The sequence below is a fragment of the Mobula hypostoma genome, chromosome 15, assembly GCF_963921235.1.
Source record: "Mobula hypostoma chromosome 15, sMobHyp1.1, whole genome shotgun sequence".
NCBI lineage: Eukaryota > Metazoa > Chordata > Chondrichthyes > Myliobatiformes > Myliobatidae > Mobula > Mobula hypostoma.
The window spans coordinates 71,260,825-71,278,491 of record NC_086111.1 but is presented as its reverse complement, the minus strand read 5'-3'; the positions used below and the strand labels follow the sequence as shown (position 1 = coordinate 71,278,491).

Genomic DNA, 17,667 nt, shown 5'->3' with positions numbered 1-17,667 from the left:
ACCCATCAAGTCTTCCTACCATTCGATCATAGCTGATTCATTATCCCTCTCAACCCCCGTTCACCTGCCTTCTCCCTGTAATCTTTGACAACCTTACTAATCACAAACCTATCAACCTCCACTTTAAATATTTCCAATGACTTGGGAGGGTGAAGAAGAGAGGATGGCTCTGGGTGGATGGAGTCATTCATTCTGTTAGCTGGCAATGTGAGAAAATTATTCCTTATGCCTTTTTAAGCACTTTATTGCTTGTCTTGCTACTCTTGATACTTGTGGATACAGAGTCCGAAATCCCTTTGTTCCTGCCCACCACTCCATTCCATCCAGTTTACTGCAAATTGCATTTTCCCTCTTCTATTGCCATTAGATTTTGCTGATGGCGGCATAATTGCAAATGGCGGAGCTGTTAGATTCAGGAGAACTGGAGGCCGGATTCATACACTCTGGACAGTCTCATTAAGGTCCTGGAGCTTTGTTGTGTACAAAATTCTGAAGCGTTGTAGGAAGCACTTTCCCATGATGGAGTTGCCAAAAATCAAAGGAAATGGGAAAAGTGGTAAAAGTTTTATGAGTGAACATAGGACTTTGACCACTACAACACAGTACAGGCCCTTTGGCCCGTGGTGTTGTGTTAACTTTTTAAACATACTCTTAAGATCAATCTAATCCTTGCCTCCAACAAAACCCACCATTTGTAACACACACAAGATGCTGGAGGAACTCAGCAGGTCAGGTAGGATCTATGAAAATGAACAAACAGTCGACATTTTGGGCCAAAGCAACACTCACAACACACTGGAGGAACTCAGCAGGTTGGGCAGCATCCGTGGAATAGATAGGTCGACGTTTCAGGCTGGGACCCTTCGTCAGGCACCCCAGCATCTGCAGATTATTTTGTGTTTACGATTTTGGGCCAAGACCCTTCTTTAGGACTGGAAAGGCAGGGAGGGGGAAAATGCCAGAATAAAAAGGTGGGAGGAGTGGAAGAAGGATAGCTAGAAAGTGATAGGTGAAGCCAGGTAGGTAGGAAAGATAAAGGCTTGGAGAGGAAGGAATCTGACCAAAGAGGAGAGTGGACCATAGGAGAAAGAGAAGGAGGAAGGGACCTTGAGAGGGTCATAGGCAGATGAGAAGAGGTAAAAGGCCAGAGTGGAATAGAAGAAAAGGGGAGAGGGAGGGATTTTTTTACTGGAAGGATCAATATTCACGCCATCGGGTTGGAGGCTACCCTGAAATGTCCCTAATGTATCTGCTTCTACCACCATCCTGTCAATGCATTCCACGCACCCATCATTCTCTGTGTGAAATACTTACCTCTGACACCCCCCCATGTTTCCCTCCAATCGCATTAAAAATTATATACCCTCATATTTCCCCATGACAGAGTTGTCTAATATCAGAATGAATGTGGTAAAAGATTTTAAAGTGATATAAGAAAGAATTTTTTTTCACCCAAATGCACTGCCTGAAGAGGGAAAGTTTGAGAAGTATCTGGTTGAGCTCTTAAATCACATGGGAAAGACTGCAGTAAGTGTAGGATACAGCCTAGTCCTACACAGGCAAAGCCCTTCCCGCCGTTAAGCACACTTACAAGGAGCGCTGCTACAGGAAAGCAGCATCCATCAGCAAGGACACCCACCATCCAGGTCATGCTCTCATTTCACTGCTACCATCAGGCAGGAGGTACAGGAGCCTTAGGCCCCACACCACCAGGTTCAGGAACAGTTATTACCCCTCAACCATCACCTCAGCTCTAAACTCAATGACCTACAGACTCACTTTCAAGGACTTTTTTGCAACTCATGTTCTCAATGTTATTATTTTTTTATTTGTACAGTTTGTCTTTTGCACATTGCTTTTTTGTCAGTCTTGTGGTTTATGTATGGTTTTTCATCAATGTTATTGTATTTCTTTATTTTTCTGTAAATGCAAGAAACTGTATCTCAAGGTGTTATACAGTAACATATATGTACTTTGATAATATATTATAAGATTTAAAGGTTAATTTAATATCAGAGAATGCATACAGTTGTTGTTCCTCCTTATGCCTTGTGGCACAGCGGGTGACATTTTTACCATTTCTATAGCATTTTGACTGTTTTTTATGAGGCCGAGTTGCTCAACCCGGCACGGATGGAAAGCGTGCAAGGAGCTGGCCAGACTTGAACTCGGGATCGTTCACCTCGAAGGGTGGCGCAGATGGCACTACACCAGCGGCCGGCTGTGTATGCAGTATGCAACGTGAAATTCATACTCTTCACAGACATCCATGAAACAAGAAACTCCACAGAATGAATGAGGGAAACATCGAAGCCCTGAGGCCCACCTCTCTTCACACAAGCAGCAACAAAAACATCGGCCCCTCCCTCCCCCCGTTAGCAACAGCAGAAGCCCAAAAAGAGTCCATCAAAAACTATAGTCCACAAACCAGCAAGGTATTACTTTGAACTTTAAAGGTACAGAAAGTGATGGGAAAAGGGACGAGTGTGGATGGGAAGCAGATAGCTGCTATGCACAGATTGGCTGAATAGCCTTTTTCTGAGTCGTGTGACTCTGTGAGAAACATGGGAGGCAAGGCGAGGAAGAACTTGAAAACAAGAATGGAATTCTGAAATTGAGATTTTTGGTTGTATTCAGTAAAGGAAACACCCGGTCTCTCACTAATCTGATAGTTCAACAGAAACTTAATCCTAAGGAAATAGCGTGAAGACAGCTGCATAAGACATTTCAACGATATCTTCATCTGCTTCCTAAATGAACCTTCTGCCCCCAAGAAGCATTCAAGTGCTTCTATGTGGGAAGTTTATCAGAACGCTGATAAGTTGTCTACATAGAAGGATTTAGGGCCACTTTATGATCTTCGTTTTGTATCTGTGTGCCCTGGGGGTGGATTTCCCAATCTGGATGAGCGTGGAACTGGAGGAAAGTTTATAGATTAGGATTAATTGTAGCCTGTACAGGGAGACATGTCGTTTGCATCAGTAATCAACACAGTCTGAGGATATGCTGGTGGCAGTCGCAAGTGTCGCCACGCTCCAGCGCTAGCATAACCTACCCACAGCTTTCTAACCCTAAGCTATGTGTCTTTGGGATTTGGAATATTTGTTCCAGCAAGCAGCAATTTAATAAAACTCTCTGTGTTGCCTGGCGAGCTATTGAATTGCTCTTCATACATTCTCTCTCTAAATTCAATTCCCTTTAATGGATTTTGGAATTGATTTGTGCTTTTCAAAGCCCTGGGGACCAGGAAAAGCACTGCTGAATTGCCTGAAACGCCATGGTAGGTTAGCGGTTAGCACGATGCTGTTACAGCTCGGAGTTCAGAGTTCAGTTCCGGCGCCGTCTGTGAGTTTGTACGTTCTCCCCATGAGCCGCGTGAGTTCCTCTGGGTGCTCTGGTCTCCTCCCACAGTCCAAAGATGTACCGGTTATTCGGTGAATTAGTCATTGTAAATTGTCCTATGATTAGGCGAGTGTTAGAGGGGGGGGTGTGGCTGTTGGGCTGAAAAGACCTGTTCTGCACCGTATTGCTAAATAAATAAATATATGATTCTGCCATGCATGACTGTATTCACTTTCCTTCATAGTCCAGCCTCTTGGCACAGTTTCTGCTTGTAACGCAGAAAGTAAATTGCCTGTTGATGAATGGACGCTTGCTTCTCAGCTTCTGTTTTAATTGGTCATTTGATCTATGTTCTCTGATCTCTCGCTATTTTTTTTCACTGGATCTCTCTATGCAGCCTCTACAGTTTGTGGCGCTCTGAGGGAGCTTATCGTCCACTCCTCAAACCACGTGGACAACTCTCCTCACCACAACACTGAACACAACCTATGGTCACACTTTCAAGGACTCCACTATTCATGTTCTCACTATTATTGATTCATTCAGTTGTTTCTTTGTTTAATTTATGTTTTATATTTGAACAGTTTGTCTTTTGTACATTGGTTGTTTATCAGTCATTGTTTGCATGTAGGTTCCTCAAGGCTGTTATAGCTGGGAGTGGTAATGGGGATAAGCTCCCACTGCCTATTAAATTCTCCCAATGGTATAAACCTTAAATAGTCTTGGACAACCAAGACTATTCCTGGCCTTAGCTACTAAGCCCGGCAGAACCATTTCTACTGATAGGAGAAGGGGCAAAGGTGGGTTACTGCGCCTTAAAACAAGTTGCTTTGGGCAGATGGAGTTCATCAACTGAAGGAAAACTCGGATCTCAAACGTCCACTGCCATGTGACTATACCCACTCATAGGGAAGGCTTCAGGAGTAAACTCTGAGGAAAAATCCAGATCTGGAGTCCCTGAGGCAGCCCTATGTTAAGTTCAATGCTGACTGGCAACTCCTGCGATGCCGCCGGTGCCAAATTTTATCAGTCTCTGCCGTTTGTTTGGGTTCATCAGTTGCTTGAAGAGGGGGAGCCTGCTACACGAGCAACAGCTTGTTCTCCACATTGCACTGCCCTGGCTTGCGTATCATGTAGACAGCTGTGATGCAGCATCCATGGTCGACCATGACCAACAGAGGGCCTCAGTTTGTGTGTAGTTTCTCACTGATTCTATAGTACTTCTTCGTTCTGGGCCAGAAGAGCCTGTTGTGTGCTGTATCTCTAAGTAAGTTAGTAAATAAGTAATGAATCTCAGGATAGTATATGGTGACATATATGTACTTCAATAATAATTTACTTTGATCTGTCTTTTGCTGTGGTTTCATTGCATCCCTCTTCCCGGCTGTAGGAGCCATGTATCTGATTACTATGTTTATTATGATAACTAGTCACGTGAGTGAGGTGTGGAAAGAGTGAAAGGAATAAGTTACGTATTCTTGCTTATTTTGTTGCAGCTTGTAGTTTGGGACCACGGAGGTCAACTTTGCTGACTACTGAGATAACACTGAGATACAATAATCCTTAATGGCATTTTTACTAATTACTAATAAAAGATCAAATAAAGGGTTTGACTTTGGGAGCAATCGTTGGAGTTGCGGGCGTATCACACAAGTATAACAGTCTGCATGTTATACGCGGGCAAGCGTCAATTTTTTTTTTCATTTTGGATTAGTTTTGCTGTTACAAGGCTTTGCAGTTTGTTGCGTTCTGAGGCTGTTTACTGTCCACTCTCCAAATGACTGCCATTCAGACAGGAACCTGAGCAACAGTGGCGTGATGGCTAACCAAGGGACATCATTTTCTGCCCATACTCCAGTATGTAATTTTCTGACCAAGGGAGTATCACGCTCCGATAAGCACTTTGGAATGGAGCTGATTTCCTTTCTTTTTTTTTTGGCGTGTGCCTGTGTGTGTGCATGCGTCTTTGATATCTTTTTCATGGCTTTTACAAGGCGCAGAGCGAGAGAGAGACTGTGTGGCGCGACACTCCACACATGGACATTTTCACAGTATTTTTCCCTTTTATTTTACGAGGTCGAGTTGCGATCTCGACACTCAACCTGGCACGGATGGAAAGCATACTCGGGAGCGGACCTGACTGGTTTCAAACCTGGGAACCTCCACTCCTGGGTACGGCACCGATATCATTGCGCCACCAGCTGGCCCGATTTCCTTTCTTAGGTCCTTTCCAAGATTGAGGGAAGATTTTGGAGTCACCAAAAAGTACAACACAGAAACAGGTCCTTCAGCCCATATAGTCCGTGCCGAGCCATTTAAACTGTCTACTTCCATCGACCTGCACTCGCACCATAGCCCTCCATACCCCTACCATCCAAGTACTCTTCAGCGTTGAAATCGGGTTGGCATGCACCACTTGCGCTGGCAGCTCGTTCTGTACCTCATATTGGAGAAAATCTGGGACCTAATCTCAGCATCAAACTCAAAGCTGAGTTTATTGTCATTTGCACAAGTACATGTTTGTACAGATAAAATGAAAAACTTACTTGTAGCAGCATCACAGGTACATTCCGTGCTGTACCTCTAAATTAAAAAAATACACAGAGCATCAGATACGCAACATTCACAAAAGCATAAATCAACAACATAAACTGTGAAAAATTATACAAGAAAGAACATATTTAGAACAAAAAGTCCATTGCGGTGATTACAGTTGTGCTGGTTGGCACAAGAACTGAATTGGTTGAAGGGAAGTAGCTGTTCTTGAACTTGGTGGTGTGGGACTTCGTGTTTCTGTACTTCCTGCTATTGGTAGCTGTGAGAAGATGATATGACCTAGATGGTAGATGGGGGGTGGGGGGGGGATGGATGTGCCTGTGATGTATTGGGCAGAGTCCTTCGAGAGGACCAAGCTCGACATTGTGTTGTGCATCCCTACCAAAACAAAGGGCATTAGCGAGCACATCACATTGAGGGCCTGCACTGTCAGAGGTACTGACTTAGACATGAGACATTAAACTGAGCAACACGCTCACAAAATGTTGGAGGAACTCAGCAGGTCAGGGAACATCTAGAACATAGATCAGTACAGCTCAGTACAGGCCCTTCGGCTCACCTTTCACTTACTTTATCTAACCCTTCCCTCACACATAGCCCTCCATTTTTCTTTCATCCATATGAGTTTTCTTTCATCTCTTAAAGAGCCTCTTACTGGGAGAAGGCAGGAAATGGAGGCTGAGAGGGAACTGGATCAGCCATGATGAATTGGCAGAGCAGACACGATAAGCCAAATGGCCTAATTCTGCTCCTGAATCTCATGGTCTTAAATGTCCCTAATGTATCTGCCTCTACCACCACCCTCAGCAGCAGTTTTCATGCTCCCCGCCACCTTGTGTAAACATGTACCTCTGATATCCCCAATGTCGATTCCTCCAATCACCTTAAAATTATAATCTCTTGCATTAGCTATTTCCACCCTGGGGAAAAGTCTCTGGCTATCCACTCTATCTATGCCTCTTATCATCTTCTACCCCTCTATCAAGTCCTTCACTCCAAAGAGAAAATCCCTAGCTCGCTCAACCTGTCCTCATAAGACATGCTCTCTAATCCAGGCAACATTCAGGTAAATCACCTGTACACCCTCTCTAAAGCTTCTGCATCCTTCTTATAATGAGGCAACCAGAACTGAACACAATACTCCAAGTGTGGTCTAACCTGGGTTTTATAGGGCTGTGATGGCTGTTGAACTCAGTATCCTGACTAATGAAGGCCAATGCTCTATATACTCTCTTAACTGCAGTGGATGCAGGGGAAGGGGCATCTGGGAAGGTGACATGCTCTCTAATCCAGACTGCATTCTGGCATCTTTCCTGTGGAGGAAAATGAATCATAGACATTTCAGGCCAAGAGCTGGTGAAGTTCCTCCAACAATTTTGTGTGTTTTGTGTGAAGCAGGTGATTCATTGCATGTTAGACTTATGTGTCTTTGTTCCCCTTTTCCATCCTCCACTACTTCCCACTTCTCTCCTGACAGGGTTCGGTTCTGGGATGTCTTCCTCCTGATCCCCAACGTGCTTTTCTTTACGTTTTTGCTCTGGAAGCTTCCATCGGCTCGAGCGAAGATCCGTGCCACATCGAGCCCCATCTTCACCACATTCTACATACTGGTGAGTCCTCTGCAATTAACTCACAGGCTGGTACAATAAATGGCAGAATTCAGTGATAATCTGGTGAGTTAAAGGGTCTGATCTACAGCCCTGTATCTCGTGTACAACCTGGGATTATTTCCATTTGCACCCCGTCCCATCCATAAGTTCAAAGATTTGAAGTACATTTATTATCAAAGTATGTGTGCAGTACACAACCCTGAGATTAATCTTCCCACAGACAGCCACAAAACAAAGAAACACCAATGAATATCAAACACCTACGCTCAAAAAAAGAACAAAATACGCAAACACGAAAAACAAGCAAATAACACACAGAATGTTAAACACCAAACTGCAGACTCCTTGAAACAGTCTAGGAAAGTTCAGTTTAGATTAGTCCAGTTCAATATAGTGCTGTGTCGTTCGTTGACTGTGGACAGCAGAGCCAGACTGCCCTGAGTAAAATCGCACAAAATAGCAATTATAAAAGGATTAGCCAGAAACCAGAAGTGCATCATAACATGAACTGCAGAGTGTTCTAAAAATGAGTCCAATCCACAGACTGCACCAATCAAACCTTGCCCAAGACTCAATACCAGAAGACACAGTAGCAGCAACCTTCCATTGATGAATTGAATTGACTTTATTATTTACATCTTTCATATACACGAGGAGTAAAAATCTTTACATTGCATCTCTGTCTAAATGTGCAATGTGCAATTTATAGTAATTTATAATAAATAATATGGTACAACAGGATGGTCAATTACATAGAAATACAGTTGCATCAGCATGAATTAATCAGTCCGATGGCCTGGTGGAAGAAGCTGTCCCGGAGCCTGTTGGTCCTGCCTTTTATGTTGCAATACCGTTTCCTGGATGGTAGCAGCTGGAACAGTTTATGGTTGAGGTGACAGATGAGCTGGGCTGTCAGCTGAGTTCCTCCAGCATTTTTCTTTCTACATCAGATTCCAGTTTCTTCGGTCTTTTGTATCTCCATTTTAATATTCTTAATTTAAGATTCCGACCCCTTTTTACAGCCAGACTGTTATTCCGCCAAGTCAAGATGGCACCAGTAAACAATGCTACCTCAGGCGACGTCTTCCAGATAGTCCACAGAACTGTTCCTTTCACATCTTTTATGTCTTTTTCTTCTAAATGTGGTTCTGGTAGTGTTGGAGCCTGCAATCCACAGTTTAGAGGTGTGTTTTTGGGCTGATTGAGTGATCTGGCGCTTTGCTGTCTCTGAGAAGATTCCAGGAGATGAGTGGCCTCAAGACCAAGAAGCTAGGAGATAGGGTGTGAGTCAGTCAACAAGTCCATTTCTCACTGATTAAACTGGCAAGGAACATTGAACCATTGAGACAAGTGTGGAAGGCGAATGAGTGTTCACTGCCGTCGACCAGCCTCTTGCTCACTGCTGCCGGAGGGAAGTGTCTGGTTGTGATGTTCTCTCGCTCTCCTCTCGCTTGCTGATCCCAAGGGAAGTCCCTGCATACAAATGGTCCCTCTCTCCCTCGACGCTGTGGAGGATGGTTCTGCAACTGTGGTTTATGGATTGGACTGTTTCGATTTGATGTTTTTATATTCTGTGGTTTTCGCTCATTCTTTCTGGTTGCTATTTATGCTATTTGCATTTTAATGTATGAGTTGAGGTTGATGTTCTGTTACCATTTGCATCATTTGTCTTTTCGTGCATGTGGGCTGTTTGATGTTCTTGTTTCCATTCGCGCAATTTTTTTTGCTGGGGAGGTTGTTGATGTTTTTCTGTGAATAGCTTCCATAGTTTTCTTTGTTTTGTGGTTGTCTGGAGAAGACGAATCTGGGGGTTGTATACTGCATACGTAACTTTGATAATAAATGTACCTTGCACCTTGAAGTCCCGACAACCCACAGCTGAACTATAGCCCTCCCATCATGTACTTATCCAAACTTCACTTAAACGTTGCAATCAAACCCACATCCTCCACTTCTGCTGGAGGATTGTTACACACTCTCAACAGTGTGAAGAAGTTAACCCTTGGGTTCCCCTTAAATAGTTCACCTTACACCCTTAACCTGTGACCTCTAGTTCTAGTCTAACCCAATTTTAATGGAAAACACCCTTGCTTGCATTCACTCTCTCTATACCTGCCATCGACGCCAGAATAAAAAGGTTGGGGAGGGAAAGGAGGATAGCTAGAAGATGATAGATGAAGCCAGGTGGGTGGGAAAGGTAAAGGACTGGAGAGGAAGGAACCTGATAGGAGAGGAGAGTGGACCATAGGAGGAGGGGACCCAGGGAAGTGATAGGCAGGTGGGAAGAGGTAAAAGGCCAGAGTGAGGAATAGAAGAAGAGGGGAAGGGGAGGGAAATCGATATTCATGCCATCAGGTTGGAGGCTATCTAGACAGAATATAAGATGTTGCTCCACCACCCAGAGGGTGGCCTCATCATAGCATAAGAGGAGGCCGTGGACCGAGTGTGAGGTTAGAATATAAATTCTGTGACAAACGAAAGGGAAGAGTCGAGACTGTGAACCAAAACTGAGATACAGCGTGGAATGAAGGCATTTGGACCTCCAGGTTGGCAATGTGACGAATAGAATGGACATCTTCTCTCAGGTGGTGGTGAATCCCTGGAATCCTCTGTCCACGTGGTTGCTGGAGGTGGATCATTTCATTTAAGATACAAGACGGTTTAATGTCATTTCCAGTACACAAGTGTAAAGGAGACAAAACCATTGTTACTCAGATCTGAAGCAGCAGAGTAAAAGTACAATAAGATAAAAAACATTATAATAGTAAAGAAAACAAATACAGTACTGGGCAAAAGGTACATATATATAGCAAGGGTGTCCAAGACTTTTGCACAGTACTGTAGTAATTTTATGTATTGTACATTACTATAATAATAGGCATCCGTTAGTCTCGTGAGACCATGGATTTGCACCTTGGAAGGTTTCCAGGGCACAGGCCTGGGCAAGGTTGTATGGAAGACCAGCAGTTGCCCATGCTGCAAGTCTCCCCTCTCCACGACACTGATGTTGTCCAAGGGAAGAGCACTAGGGCCGATACAGCTTGGCACCAGTGTCGTCACAGAGCAATGTGTGGTTAAGTGCCTTGCTCAAGGACACAACATGCTGCCTCAGCCAAGGCTTGAACTAGCGACCTTCAAATCATTAGACGAACGCCTTAACCACTTGGCCACGCGCCGAAACTACACTGTGCTACTGTCGCAAAAAAACAAATTTCATAACATACACGAGTGATCATAAACCTGATTCTGATGTGGGTCTCTATTGTGGACTGAGAGCGGGAAGGGGGCAGGGAGAGGGGAATCATGGTTGGGAAAAAGGGGAAGAGGGAGGCGAGGGAGCAGGAAGCTAGAGGGGCATTCTGTAATGAATTGAATGACCTTGCCTGGTGTCTCAGGGCTGGGTGTGTCTGCACTGCCCCCTCCCTGCCCCAGCAGTCTTCTCTGCCACCTGTCCCATACCCCTCCTGTAGTGCTCCTCCCTCGCGATTCCCAACAGCAGTTTGCTGTTCTCGGTGTCGGATGTGGGAGGCCCTGGAGTCTCCAAGCCTCCCGGACGTCTACATCTGCGCCAAGTGCATCGAGATGCAGCTCCTAAGGGACCGCGTTACGGAACTGGAGCTGCAGCTCGATGACCTTCATCTGGTCAGGGAGAGCGAGGAGGTGATAGAGAGGAGTGGAAGGCAGGTGGTCACGCCGGGGCCACGCGAGGCAGACAAGTGGGTCACGGTTAGGAGGGGGAAGGGGAAAAGTCAGGTGATGGGGAGTACCCCGGTGGCTGTGCCCCTTAACAACAGGTACTCCTGTTTGAGCACTGTTGGGGGGGACAGCTTACCCGGGGGAAGCGACAGTGGCCGTGCCTCCGGCACAGAGTCTGGCCCTGTAGCTCAGAAGGGTAGGGCAAGGAAGAGGAGGGCAGTTGTGATAGGGGACTCGATAGTAAGGGGGTCAGATAGGCGATTCTGTGGACGCAGTCCAGAGACCCGGATGGTAGTTTGCCTCCCTGGTGCCAGGGTCCGGGATATTTCTGATCGTGTCCAAGATATCCTGAAGTGGGAGGGTGAGGAGCCAGAGGTCGTGGTACATATAGGTACCAATGACATAGGTAGGAAAAGGGATGAGGTCCTGAAAGGAGAATATAGGGAGCTAGGAAGGGAGTTGAGAAAAAGGACCGCAAAGGTAGTAATCTTGGGATTACTGCCTGTGCCACGCGACAGTGAGAGTAGGAATGCGATGAGGTGGAGGATAAATGCGTGGCTGAGGGATTGGAGCAGGGGGCAGGGATTCAAGTTTTTGGATCATTGGGACGTCTTCTGGGGCAGGCGTGACTTGTACAAAAAGGACGGGTTACACTTGAATCCTAGGGGGACCAATATCCTGGCGGGGAGATTAGCGGGGGCTACTGAGGTGACTTTAAACTAGAATGGTTGGGGGGTGGGAATCAAATTAAAGAGGCTAGGCGTGAGGAGGTTAGTTCACAACAGAGGGATGGGAACCAGTGCAGAGAGACAGAGGGGTGTAAAGTGAGCGTAGAAGCAAAAAGTACAAAGGAGAAAAGTAAAAGTGGCAGGCCGACAAATCCAGGGCAAGCATTAAAAAGGGCCACTTTTCAACATAATTGTATAAGGGCTAAGAGAGTTGTAAAAGAGTGCCTGAAGGCTTTATGTGTCAATGCAAGGAGCATTCGTAATAAGGTGGATGAATTGAAAGTGCAGATTGTTATTAATGATTATGATATAGTTGGGATCACAGAGACATGGCTCCAGGGTGACCAGGGATGGGAGCTGAACGTTCAGGGATATTCAATATTCAGGAGGGATAGACATGAAGGAAGGGGAGGTGGGGTGACGTTGCTGGTTAAAGAAGAGATTAACGCAATAGACAGGAAGGACATAAGCCGGGAAGATGTGGAATCGATATGGGTAGAGCTGCGTAACACTAAGGGGCAGAAGACGCTGGTGGGAGTTGTGTACAGGCCACCTAACAGTAGTAGTGAGGTCGGAGATGGTATTAAACAGGAAATTAGAAATGTGTGCAATAAAGGAACAGCAGTTATAATGGGTGACTTCAATCTACATGTATGATTGGTAAAGGTGCTGAGGAAGAGGATTTCTTGGAATGTATGCGGGATGGTTTTTTGAACCAACATGTCGAGGAACCAACTAGAGAACAGGCTATTCTGGACTGGGTTTTGAGCAATGAGGAAGGGTTAATTAGCAATCTTGTCGTGAGAGGCCCCTTGGGTAAGAGTGACCATAATATGGTGGAATTCTTCATTAATATGGAGAGTGAGATAGTTAATTCAGAAACAAAGGTTCTGAACTTAAAGAAGGGTAACTTTGAAGGTATGAGACGTGAATTAGCTAAGATAGACTGGCAAATGACACTTAAAGGATTGACGGTGGATATGCAATGGCAAGCATTTAAAGGTTGCATGGATGAACTACAACAATTGTTCATCCCAGTTTGGCAAAAGAATAAATCAAGGAAGGTAGTGCACTCGTGGCTGACAAGAGAAATTAGGAATAGTATCAATTCCAAAGAAGAGGCATACAAATTAGCCAGAGAAAGTGGCTCACCTGAGGACTGGGAGAAATTCAGAGTTCAGCAGAGGAGGACGAAGGGCTTAATTAGGAAGGGGAAAAAAGATTATGAGAGAAAACTGGCGGGGAACATAAAAACGGACTGTAAAAGCTTTTATAGATATGTAAAAAGGAAAAGACTGGTAAAGACAAATGTAGGTCCCCTGCAGACAGAAACAGGTGAATTGATTATGGGGAGCAAGGACATGGCAGACCAATTGAATAATTACTTTGGTTCTGTCTTCACTAAGGAGGACATAAATAATCTTCCAGAAATAGTAAGGGACAGAGGGTCCAGTGAGATGGAGGAACTGAGTGAAATACATGTTAGTAGGGAAGTGGTGTTAGGTAAATTGAAGGGATTGAAGGCAGATAAATCCCCAGGGCCAGATGGTCTGCATCCCAGAGTGCTTAAGGAAGTAGCCCAAGAAATAGTGGATGCATTAGTGATAATTTTTCAAAACTCGTTAGATTCTGGACTAGTTCCTGAGGATTGGAGGGTGGCTAATGTAACCCCACTTTTTAAAGAAGGAGGGAGAGAGAAACCGGGGAATTATAGACCGGTTAGCCTAACGTCGGTGGTGGGGAAACTGCTGGAGTCAGTTATCAAGGATGTGATAACAGCACATTTGGAAAGCGGTGAAATGATCGGACAAAGTCAGCATGGATTTGTGAAAGTAAAATCATGTCTGACAAATCTCATAGAATTTTTTGACGATGTAACTAGTAGAGTGGATAGGGGAGAACCAGTGGATGTGGTATATTTGGATTTTCAAAAGGCTTTTGACAAGGTCCCACACAGGAGATTAGTGTGCAAACTTAAAGCACACGGTATTGGGGGTAAGGTATTGGTGTGGATGGAGAATTGGTTAGCAGACAGAAAGCAAAGAGTGGGAATAAACGGGACCTTTTCAGAATGGCAGGCGGTGACTAGTGGGGTACCGCAAGGCTCAGTGCTGGGACCCCAGTTGTTTACAATATATATTAATGACTTGGATGAGGGAATTAAATGCAGCATCTCCAAGTTTGCGGATGACACGAAGCTGGGTGGCAGTGTTAGCAGTGAGGAGGATGCTAAGAGGATGCAGGGTGACTTGGATAGGTTGGGTGAGTGGGCAAACTCATGGCAGATGCAATTTAGTGTGGATAAATGTGAAGTTATCCACTTTGGTGGCAAAAATAGGAAAACAGATTATTATCTGAATGGTGGCCGATTAGGAAAAGGGGAGGTGCAACAAGACCTGGGTGTCATTATACACCAGTCATTGAAAGTGGGCATGCAGGTACAGCAGGCGGTGAAAAAGGCGAATGGTATGCTGGCATTTATAGCGAGAGGATTCGAGTACAGGAGCAGGGAGGTACTACTGCAGTTGTACAAGGCCTTGGTGAGACCACACCTGGAGTATTGTGTGCAGTTTTGGTCCCCTAATCTGAGGAAAGACATCTTTGCCATAGAGGGAGTACAAAGAAGGTTCACCAGATTGATTCCTGGGATGGCAGGACTTTCATATGAAGAAAGACTGGATGAATTGGGCTTGTACTCGTTGGAATTTAGAAGATTGAGGGGGGATCTGATTGAAACGTATAAGATCCTAAAGGGATTGGACAGGCTAGATGCAGGAAGATTGTTCCCGATGTTGGGGAAGTCCAGAACGAGGGGTCACAGTTTGAGGATAGAGGGGAAGCCTTTTAGGACCGAGATTAGGAAAAACTTCTTCACACAGAGAGTGGTGAATCTGTGGAATTCTCTGCCACAGCAAACTGTTGAGGCCAGTTCATTGGCTATGTTTAAGAGGGAGTTAGATATGGCTCTTGTGGCTACGGGGCTCAGGGGGTATGGAGGGAAGGCTGGGGCGGGGTTCTGAGTTGGATGATCAGCCATGATCATAATAAATGGCAGTGCAGGCTCGAAGGGCCGAATGGCCTACTCCTGCACCGATTTTCTATGTTTCTATGTTTCTATTCTTTGCTCCTGCCAGATTTACAAACTCACTCTCCGCTCTACTGTGCAAAAGTCTTAGGCACCCTAGCTATATATATGTGCCGAAGTAGCTTGCACAGTATTGTATAAGTAGCTCATATACATTGATGATATGTCCGTAAGGTGATGCTAGGCACAGGAATGTCTGTACACAAGGTGACTGACAGAAAATGATAAAATAGTGGTGGGGTAGATTAGTGGCTGGAGGTGTTGATCAGACCTGCTGCTTTGGGAAAGGATCTGTTTTTGAGTCTGGTGGTCCTGGTGTGGATGCTATGCTGCCTCTTCCGGATGGGAGTAGGACAGTCATGAGTAGGGTGGGTGGGTTCCTTCACGATGTTTCTTGCCCTTTTCCAGCACCTTTCTGGATAGATTGATACATTTTTGATGACGATAGAAGAGGAACTGAGGGGTCTCAGCATGAATTCTTGACTATTCTCCTCAGCCTGACCTGTTGAATTCCTTCAGCATTTTGTGTGTGTGTTGCTCTGGATTTCCAGCATGTGCAGAATCTCTTGTGTTCAGGAAAGAGTTGGTCAAGCAGTTTGTGAGGTGATTCTGTAGGGACAAGCATTTACGTGGATGTCCTCAATCAACTTTAGAAAGAGTGAGTCATTCCTCACTGGAGTGCGAATGAACAACAGCTGGAGGTGCAAAATTTCATTCAAGGACAAGTAACTAGTCGCACCCTGTGAAACATTCCTAGGCCCAACTGTAACACACACAAAATGCTGGAGGAACTCAGTAGGTCAGGCAGCATCTTTGGAGGGGAATAAACAATCGACATTTCGGATCAAGACCCTTCATCAGGGCTGGAAAGGAAGGGGGAAGAAACCAGAATAAGAAGGTGGGGGAGGAAAGGAGTACAAGCTAGAAAGTGATTGGTGAGACCAAGTGAGGGGGGAGGTAGGAGGCTGGAGGAGGGGACGATGAAGTAAGAAGCTGAGAGGTCTTAGGAGGAAAAGGTAAAGAGCTGGAAAGAAAAGGAATCTGACAGGAAAGGAGAGTGGATCATGAGAGAAAGGGAAGGAGGAGAGGAACCTGAGGGATGTAATGGGCAGGTGAGGAGAAGGGAAGGAGTAAGAGGGGAGCCAGAAAGTGGAATGGAAAAAGAGAGGAGAGGGAGGGTGAGAAATTACTGGAAATGAGAAAAATTGATATTTATGCTGTCAGGTTGGAGGCCACCCAGAGGGAATATGAGGTGTTGCTCCTACAACCTGAGGTAGAGTAGACAATGCTAGCTGTGTCTTCTGTGCTGAATTTGAAGCAATGAAGTCTTAAAGGAAGAGACTTTGCATCTATGTAAAGAGCAAGGTCATGTTGTCGACCAATAGTGATGTTTTGTAGGCGGCTTACAACAGTAAATATACTTTTTCTGAGCTGCGATCGCTACAGTCTGCAGCCTGTAATTTCCCTTTAAAGGATGTACCTTTGATCTGACTAAACAAACAGGTGCTTTTGTGATCTCCTGGGGGATTATTTAAACTAGACTCTAGAGAGTGTAAGTACGGCTGGGGCAGCTATTGCTGGGGGTGGGTGCTGTGGGGCCTGTTAGCGGAAACTAAACCTGTGCTTGACTCCATTACTCAGCACTGATTAAAACATTGTCGAGGCCAAGAGTGAAATATGAACAATTTTGTTCAGTACCATCTGCCTGCGTTTGACCTGCCTCCTTCTCGCCACCACTGTCGGGCGGGAGGTTCGGGAGTCTTGGTCCCGCACTGCTGGTTGTTGCCCTGCAGACATTGGGCTCCTGGACTGGCTTCTCTCGCCTTAGCACCGAACGGGCTCTGCAGCTCATGTTGCACGTGTTATTGTAGAGTAATATAATTAGTGGAAACGTACATAGTTAACGACCACCACCATTGAGTTGGGGTTCACTTTAAGAGGCTGGTCTGACGCGATGACGCATTACGTGAAGTTCTTTTACCACTACAGCTTTTCTTAAACATAAAACGCCTCTGCCATTTTATTTGCGAAAACTTACATTACTTGTTTACTTTTGTTTTGCTATTTGCACGATTTGTCCTCCTTTGCACATTGGATGGGTGGTGATCTTTATTGTCTTTTTTTGTTAAATCTATTGGGTTTCTTCGTTTTGCGTCTGCCTGCAAGAGGATGAATCTGAAGGTTTTATGTGGTATACATAGTTTGATAATAAATTTGAACTTAGAACTTTGGAAAGGTTGAATTTGAGGAAGTTGTTAAAACTGCCCTGCTGACATCTCTCACCAACGTGGACAAGGAGAGCAAAATGTTCCACCTCCAAGTCCCCCATCACGTTTCCTCATACCCATCTGATATAGTGGTAGGAGTTGAGTGATCATTCGAGTCAAGGATGATCTCCTCAGGCAGGGGTTCCCAAACCCCTCGGTTTAATGATAAGGACCCATGGCCTAAAGGAGGTTGGGAACCCCTGTCCTAAAGGATTGTATATTGATAGGTCCTCAGGCGGCTGTAGAGGCCGATCCCGGATGTTAGGCTGGATTCCCTTTATGGAGAATGTCTGTGCATGACTTTGTTTCGCATGGGAAGGCTGATGTACAGACGCCACCACCAGGAGTTCCCAACCCTTTTTAAGCCATTAGCCGAGGGGTCT

At 45.2% G+C, this 17,667-nt stretch overlaps 1 protein-coding gene across 1 annotated transcript in view; it reads left to right on the top strand.

Moving 5' to 3' along the window:
• tpra1 (transmembrane protein, adipocyte asscociated 1) overlaps positions 1-17,667 on the top strand; it is a 61,884-nt gene that overhangs the window by 28,447 nt on the left and 15,770 nt on the right. Inside the window, exon 3 of the mRNA XM_063068233.1 lies at positions 7,376-7,508. Within this exon, the coding sequence (XP_062924303.1) occupies positions 7,376-7,508 (133 nt within the window). The remainder of the gene's footprint in view (positions 1-7,375; positions 7,509-17,667) is intronic.